General features: G+C 35.6%; 1 protein-coding gene across 1 annotated transcript; it reads left to right on the top strand.

Moving 5' to 3' along the window:
• The first annotated feature begins 2,645 nt into the window (after positions 1-2,645).
• LOC141670687 (F-box/LRR-repeat protein At2g43260-like) lies at positions 2,646-6,531 on the top strand. The gene is made up of 2 exons (XM_074476641.1): positions 2,646-4,061; positions 5,830-6,531. Exons 1-2 carry the CDS (start codon positions 2,710-2,712, stop codon positions 5,873-5,875), a joined length of 1,398 nt encoding a protein of 465 aa, XP_074332742.1. The 5' UTR covers positions 2,646-2,709; the 3' UTR covers positions 5,876-6,531.
• Positions 6,532-8,528: the final 1,997 nt, after the last annotated feature.

Genomic DNA, 8,528 nt, shown 5'->3' with positions numbered 1-8,528 from the left:
TAACAACTATAATATGTATAAACATCTCCCATTCCCTCCCCTTCTTCACTAGCTCGTCGGTCTTTTTCAACAAAGTGTTTTGAAGACTCAACCAATTCATCTTGAAATCTTCTAAACATTTCCTTAGTGTAGATACAAGAAGCATGATACTCCAATGTGGTATGCAATTTCATGGGACATTTTAGATTAATGGTGACATAATCTTCTTCTTGTCTCCCTCTTGAATTGCCTTGCCAATGCTTTTTGGGCATTTTCAATGAATTTCTTCAAACCCGTTGCCGAACTCACATACTTATCAAAAAAAGAATTCATCCCCTCACTCCTCGATGTACTATTTTGAAACGTCGAAAATGTGTTTCTAGTATATGCAGGAATCCACTTGCGCTTCAACTCATATAACCCATTTAACCATTTATGCTCTTGCAAGTGATACTTTTCCACAAACGACGCCCATCTAGCCTCAAAAATACATTCGGTGAGAGATTTTTAAATACAATGTTTGAAGTCCGTCTTGAATTTCGGAAAAGCCGAATAATAATGAGCTAATATCTCGGGGAATTTTTGACTAATATGCCAAGAACACAATAAATGAGTAGTATTCGGGAGTACAACCGCAATAACGCTTGCCATGGCTTGATCTTGATCTGTGATTATAGTCAATGGAGGATTATTCCCCACACCTTCAAGCCAAGTACGAAGAATCCACTCAAAAGTCGACGTGTGTTCATCCCGCATCAATGCAAACCCGAAAATTACCTATTGATAATGATGATTGACTCGGATAAATGGGACAAATGGCATTGCATACCTATTTATCCGATAAGTGGTATTAAAAGCCATAACATCGCCAAAATTTTGGTAGGCCATTATACATCTCAGATTAATCCATACTAGACACTTCAATCGATTCTTTTCATCAACTTCGGTCCTAATAAAATATTTAGAACCACTTTCTTCATTCAACCTATGCAACAAGTCTAACCCCGCTTGGACGTCATTAATCTCAAACCTTTTCTTCCTCTCATCTCTTAACACATTCCTAACATGTTGAACATTGAAACCAACTTTATCATTACCTCCATGAATGTTACCAATCACATTTTATCACTTGAAAATTATGAACCCCCGAACCATAAAGCACTTTAATCAAACTACGGGTCGCGGTGTTGACATATCTTTCGCGTTGTACCAAATTCATCTTACTAGGGGAAACAAGACCGTGGTTCTGTACCAATTCAAGGCTAGTTACCTCCTAATGATGTTTTTTCATTGATAATTGACATACATCCTCTCTACGCCGTTTATTTTAACTACTCTCGGCGACAATACTTTTTCCATAAAGCCTACAAACATATAAACGACCATATATCTCGTTGTCTTTATTACGATGGCTCGCTTGAATTTTAATAGCAAATCCATTTCGTAAAGCATAAGCCCTAAAAAAATGACCGGCCTCATCCACACTTTGAAAAATTTGATTCATATATGGAACTCCCCCCATCAACATTTCCATACATATGTGCATCCTCTACATTATCATCTTCATCCTCACCCTCAACATTATCACTATCATTTTCAACCTCATCTTTAACCTCATTTTCATCATTTTCATCTTCAACATCAACCAAATCGTCATCTAAATTAATAAATTCCTCATTTATATCTACAAAATCATCATCTTCAACATATACAGGGGTTTTACGTTCTTCACAAATATTTAAATCATCAAGATGTAAACTATGATCAATAGCCTCCTTTTTTTTCATTTTGACGTTTATGACTAAACATACGGGCAAATAATTTATCCACCATGAAAATGTGAAATTGAAAAAAAGAAATATACCTTAAATTGACAAAAGTACTTGAATTTCTTGATGGAAATGTCCAAAATTCGCCTAAATTGATCACTCTCCAAGTAGAATTTTTATTGGGGATTTTTTGTTGATTTATGTGGTGAATAGGAGAGTGTTGGGTTGCTGAGAATAAGGGAGCAACACCCCAACCACAAAATATTTCAGTGGCCCATCCCATCCAACCGCGGAATTTTTTTACGGTCCGCCCCTATTCTCAGCCATCAATCCCCATCTTACGGCTAAGAAATTGTTTGTTATGAATTGTAAACCGTTCCCTTATTTCAAAACAATGGAGTATTGTTTGTCGCATTTTACAAGTCACCAAGGACTTGTCTTTTCAGACGGCACCAAAGTCACTAAAAAAGTAGCATAGCTCACCACTTTCCTCTAGGATAATAATAATCCTGTTCGTCTGTTATAGAAATCGGCCGATTTTTCAAAAATCGCTGATAAATTGCTCAAAAATCGGTCAAAAATGTTTGTCCGATTTGACCGATTTTCGATAAATCTCCGATTTGACCGATTTCCGATAAATCTCCGATTAATTATCCGATTTTTTAAAAATCATCCGATAAATCGTAAATCGGTACCTCAACCGAATAATTCCGATTTCCGAAATCTGCACTCAACTGTTCAAACAGAGGTAGTTGTAATAATTTGAAACCAACTCTCCTGATGTTTCATTTCTTCAAACACAAACCCCCTCATCCTCTCTCTCTCTCTCAGCCTCCCCCCCCGCTCTCTCTCTCTCTCTCTCTCTCTCTCTCTCTCTCTCTCTCTCTCTCTCTCTCTCTCTCTCTCTCCCCCTCCCTCTCTCTCTGTTCCCTAGCTGCAGCTTCACTGAGCTCACTCAAAAATGGTGAAAAATGGCAAAACAAAGAAGAAATATCACAAACCCACTAAACCCTCAGGCCCCTCAAACCCACCACCACCTGAGGAGAAGCAGCCCAACAATGCCAAGACACTTCCAGCAGATCTTTTACTTGAGGTACTCTACAGGACTCCTGTTAAGTCCCTGGTAAGATGCAAATGTGTTTCCAAATCCTGGTTAGCTCTCTTACAGCACCCTGTGTTTATAAGAATGCACATTAACTTCAACACTGCAAGATTTAATAAGCATCTTTTGTGCAATACCATGTGTGATAGTAGCAAGCATAGTCGAAAACTTATCGCTTATTTAGGTGTTACTGGCCCTCCTGTTCCTGTGCTCCATATTGATACTCAGTACACTGCTAGGCCTAATTACCCTAGGATAATTAACTTCCCTGATTTTTCAAAAGATATGTTTCTTGCGGGTTCGATTAATGGCATTGTCTGTTTAGGTCATTATAAGGAAATGTTTGGGCGTTTTGTTGCTTTATGGAACCCTGCTATCAAGTATTGGAATCCTATTGCTCTTTCGGAAACCAGGAGTAAGTATGATATGTTGGATAATATGTCGCTTGGTTTGGGTTTTGATGCTGTGGTAGATGATTTTAGGATTATTCGTATTGTTCCTGTTGCTCTTCCGCCTCGTTATGAGCAGTTTCGTTGGTCTCGAGTTGAAATTTATTCTGCTAATCGGGGTGTTTGGGAAGATGTTGATAAGGGGGGAGTTATTCCCTTTTGGCCTAAATTAAGGCATTGTAATTTTGTTGTCAAGGGTGTTCCGTATTGGGTAGGGATTGATGCACAGCCGGGAGATTTGGAGTCATTTACTCCTGATCAGCTAGAGATTTTGGGAAGAATTGATCCTTATACAGGGCTGTTTAAGAACATTCCGTATCCAAAACATTTCAAGAATCAGAGTACTTTGGTGCATCCTTTGAACTTGAGAAATTCAGTTGCTGCTCTAATTCAATCGCCTGGCGAGCATCCAAACCAAATGGTTGATTTGTATGTGCGGGATGAGAACACAGCTAGTTGGACAAAGATGTATAGTATTGGCCCCCTTGGTTTTGAAAGAATGCGGATTCCTCAGTGCTTTAGCACTGGTGAGATTGTACTTGAGACGTGGACTGGGAACAACATTCATGCTTCTCCAAACCAGATTAATTACATCTGTGACCCTAAAAATAGTAGTGTGCTTCGTTTTAATGATATGGACACGTTAAATCCATTTTGGTATGAGTCCTTCAGTCACGTGGAAAGTCTTGTATGTGTTAATGGAATGGTACAGATTGGGAAGGAGCGCAGAGACAAGACGACCAACCCTAAGATGAAGGACTGGTATTTGCATTCTTGAACTTTGATTTTTTCTTTTATATGTGCTCATAGGGTTCTTTATAATTGCTAATGAAACCTCTGTAAATAATGACATCAAAATAATCCACTTAGTCATTTGGTCTATAGATAATATTGTTAAGTTGTGTGTAGGTTATGAAGAATATGAATTTAGACTATTGCACTAGGCCTGACATTATAAGTTCATCAATTCCACCTTAAGAGCTAGGTCCCTTCAATGCTCAGCCGTTGCAGATGTAATTTTTTAGTAATATTTAAGGTGGTGCAGTAACAGTGAATTGTTATAATGTAGCCAAGAAATTGGGAATCATGCAATGCGGGTTTCAAATAAGTAGCACAGAAAAGCTGAAACCTACATTGTAATGTGTAATGCTATGTGCAACACTGCAATGTTCAAAAAACTGCTTTCTCCTCTTAGGAACATATTATAATACCTTGCCTTCTATAAGGTTAAAAAATTAGTACAGCTACTATTTCAATTTGACATTAGAATTAGGAAAAGACTATAGATTCTATGATATATTCTATGCGTCTTAAATAGCAAGTTGTACCTAGCTGAGAATTCTAATTTGACATTTGAATTAGGAAAAGGCTATAGATTCTATGAATCTGAAATAGTAATTTGTAGCTAGCTTTTCTCAGGGGTGTGTTAATTAAAATTAGTTAGTGGGGGTCAAATATCAAAAATTGTCTGAGTATAAATTTAAGTAAAGTGAAAGTTTTACTTTTTGGTATTTTATGTCATGTACATTAAAGATATAGATGAGTGAAATATCCAAAAATGTGGATCTGAATTTAGCTTAAGTAAGGTAAGTTTTAGTTTTAGGTATATTAGCATTCACATCCCATTCCCCATCTATCCCCAATCCCCATAATTTAGGGAATTTATGAAATTTAGCTCAAATATCATTCTACATCCGGTTCCCCATTTTAGGGAAAAAATTTGAGTCCCCATATTTGGGGACTTGTTTTTCATTCCCCATTATTATTTTATACAAGTTTGAGTGTAGATTTGAGGTAAGAAATAATAAAATAATAGTTAGTGGTTAAAGTTGTGAAAAGAGGTGGGAGAAAGAATTAATAAAAAAGAATATAGAGATGGGGATGGGGATTAGGATGTAGGAAATTTTTTGAAGGTAAATAAAATATGAGAAAATTTTTAGGGACTTGCTATTTATAGTATGTTTTTGGGGATGGGGATTGGGATGCCATTGTGAATGCTCTTTTAGTCATGTACAATTGTACATCATACATAAAGATGATTACCCATCACTACGCTGCCTGCGTACAAATCTTGCATATATCTAAGTGCTCACATTTCTATTGATCATGTTTCTCGTCTATACTTTACATTTTGATACGTTCTATTATGCTACTGCCTTTATATTATAACCTAATTTAAAGCGATTTTGTTTGACTGATTGGATTCTGCTTCTTCAGAGCAGGCTTCTGGCTTTTGAATTTCAACGACAAAATTTTGATTGATATTATTGAGTATTAAAATACATCACTACTAATTCCTATTAAGTGAACATAATAATAAGGTGGCTCGTTGCCGCCTTTTAACATATGTCATCAGAAGTAAATAGATACCATCTCTGTTCATTTTGCTAGTCTTACCGTTCTGTGCTATGGTTCATTCAGTAACTAAATTTCTGTTGATATTTCCTGAAAAGACGTGTGCATTCTACTGTATACAAATTTGTTGATTTTTACTGGGGAATGTCTATAGATTTTTGATTTCCACTTACAGGACCGAATTCTTGCCTAAAGATTTTCAATCAGTGTTGCATCTTTAACTAAATCTGCTGCTAGATGGATGTTGCAGACAGGAGTGAAGCCAGACTGTTAAAAAATATTATGTGTAATGCTGCTTAATGATGTTACCTCAGTCCCTAGTGTAATGACATTGGAGATTAACTCTTGTTTAAATTTTAGTTAATGTCGAATCTTAGCTTTGTATGCAACTTTCCTCGGATGGAGTGGATCGTTTAGCTTATTTTATGCAGACATGTTGGATCACTGTAACCATTTACAATGTTGTTGCTTCATTTGCCGCATCTTTGCCCTTATTCAAGTTTCTCTTTTAGACCAATTATTTACGGATATGTCATATGCTGCATCCATGATCTTGGAGAACCAGCCCGAGTGTAAAAATTGACGGAGAAGCGAGGATTCGAACCTCGAACCTTCTTTCAGCAAGAAAGACAGACACCAAATACCAAATTTGGGACGAAATTGTTTTTGCTCTACCAATTGAGCTACTTCCCCGTTACTAATTTCTCAATGTTTTCATTTTTTATATTTATAGCCAGTAGATAGAAAGTTGGGATTGCATTGCTTTTGTGATATCCCATGAGCTCGACTGATGAACATGACTACATAAGTCATCTGCATTGGAAATTTGATTCAATATTTGTAGAGTTATGGTTGCCAAATCTTCAACTTATTCTCATTGAATCCCAGCCAAATTCAGAAACTGATTTCGATTGCCTTGAAATATTTGGCTCCCATACTTGTTCATTTATCCTTCTGCAGTCTCATTTGCCTTTTCTTGATTGGAAAATTTGCTGTTTTTTCCGGGCTGCGGAAGGACTCAAAGTTTATGGATTCGATGTGTTGTAAAAATGTAACAATATTTCTGAGTCTCAAAATCAAATTACAAAATAGAATTTTTTGTCGGGCATATAAATTTTCTAGTAAAAGAGCTCACCTTCGGGTGCTTAACATTAAACACGTGTTAGTGCTCTGGAAATCCTGTCAGTTTGATTTATTTTCAATAAAATTTGTATTTTTGTACTAACACATTTGAGTTTATATGTAAAAAAATTATCTTCTCCTTTTTTTCTCACTTCGAATACTCTAAAAATGAATAAATCATCACATTATTTATTTATTATTTTATAGTAAAGCGGATAACTAAACAATCAAATTTAATAAAGCAATATATTAATTTAGATAAAAATAAGTAATATAGTTAAAATATATCAATATTAAAATTTATTAATATTCGGATCTTTTAACTAGAGAATGGGCTTTTTTTATATTTACGCCTCACAAATTTTGAAATCTGACCCAAATTCGCGCTTGTGTATTATTTAGGTGAAACTAACCTGAAACGAACCTTTTGGTGTTTATATGAAAAGTATGTGTTGTTGAAAGAAATTCATTACAACACGAATTCAGACGTTGCTGAAATCACAGAGTAAGTTATGTTGATTTAAAACTGTTTTCACGAAAAACGCAAAAAACACGAGATGGAAATTAATGAATATTATAGCTGATCTTGTTTAATAATTCATAAAATGTCAGAGAAATAGTGTTTATTCTCTCTTATTTTAATATTTCAATCACCCGTGAATAAGAGGTTTTACGTACCATTTTAAAGGGGTTCAAGTCACAAATAGTTCTTGGATAATAAGTAACTCGGATGGGTTTGGGTTTGGTCCGGTCCATCAAGGCCTAGGTTTGTTGACAACCCATATTTGTCCATGGCACATGCTCGATTAGCCTGTAATAGGTTGTCATTGTATTAGGCAAATATATCTCGTTGGTGAGATACGAGAACATCTAGTGGACTCACATGCGATTCCTTAGAGTCTGGTTATGTGATGTGGCCTTATATATAGTATGGCTTTACATGACCCCTTAGAGTCTGGTCATGTAATATGGCCATAAAGAGAGTATGTACGATCACATTAGACCCGACCACGTATAGCGATCCTTCCTCATATGTGACTTCTTGAGACTTGGTCATGGGCGAGTCAATAGAGAATCGATAGTGTGTAAGTTGATATTGAGGTTCCCTTTACGTGATAAGGTAGCATGTCCCCACTTCTTATCTTGCAGTGAAAATTACCTTTTTATAAAGATATTTATGAGATGTGAACCTTAATTAGGATGAGTCCCATATCTGTTGTTTAGCGATGCGACCTCTAGATGGTGGTATGATCACTTGTATGTAATGTTCGACCCCTAGCCAGATTTGTTCCTTCACGTGGTGACAAGAGGCGACCTTTATTCATGAGGCCTTATATATTCGTAATTCAATATTGATAATTGGTTCCTTAAGGGATGTAGACCTGATGAGAGAACTTGTTGAATCTATTTAGAACCCATGTCAAAAGTGGGCGTAACAGTATTCAAAAGGAAATATATGTGAAAAAAATCTTTAAATCTCAAATGTTAAAAAATGTAGTAACTACTAATCCGAACAAATAATTTCAGAATATACAATGCATTAATGAGAAGAATGTACAGGGGTCTTTCGTTTCAAGAAAAGTTATGAGTGTTATGAGGTTGAAATCAAAAATCAGGTTAGGTTAATATGAGGTGTTAAAATTAATACGTCTGATTTAAAATATTTTAGAATTTTTAATAATAATTCTTTTAAAAATTAATCTTATTATTATTTTAATATATTTTTGGCTTACTGATTTGTTTTTATATGAA

The sequence above is a fragment of the Apium graveolens genome, chromosome 7 (genome assembly GCF_009905375.1).
Source record: "Apium graveolens cultivar Ventura chromosome 7, ASM990537v1, whole genome shotgun sequence".
In the NCBI taxonomy this organism is placed as follows: Eukaryota; Viridiplantae; Streptophyta; class Magnoliopsida; order Apiales; family Apiaceae; genus Apium; species Apium graveolens.
Note: the sequence above shows the minus strand (reverse complement) of the source record. Positions and strands in the feature narration are given on the sequence as shown.

Bases quoted from the DNA above. Each gene is read 5' to 3' on its own strand.
- LOC141670687 (XM_074476641.1), top strand. From the start codon at position 2,710: ATGGTGAAAAATGGCAAAACAAAGAAGAAATATCACAAACCCACTAAA. The intron at 4,062-5,829 runs GTATTTGCATTC...TTCCACTTACAG, and splicing joins AACCCTAAGATGAAGGACTG to GACCGAATTCTTGCCTAAAG.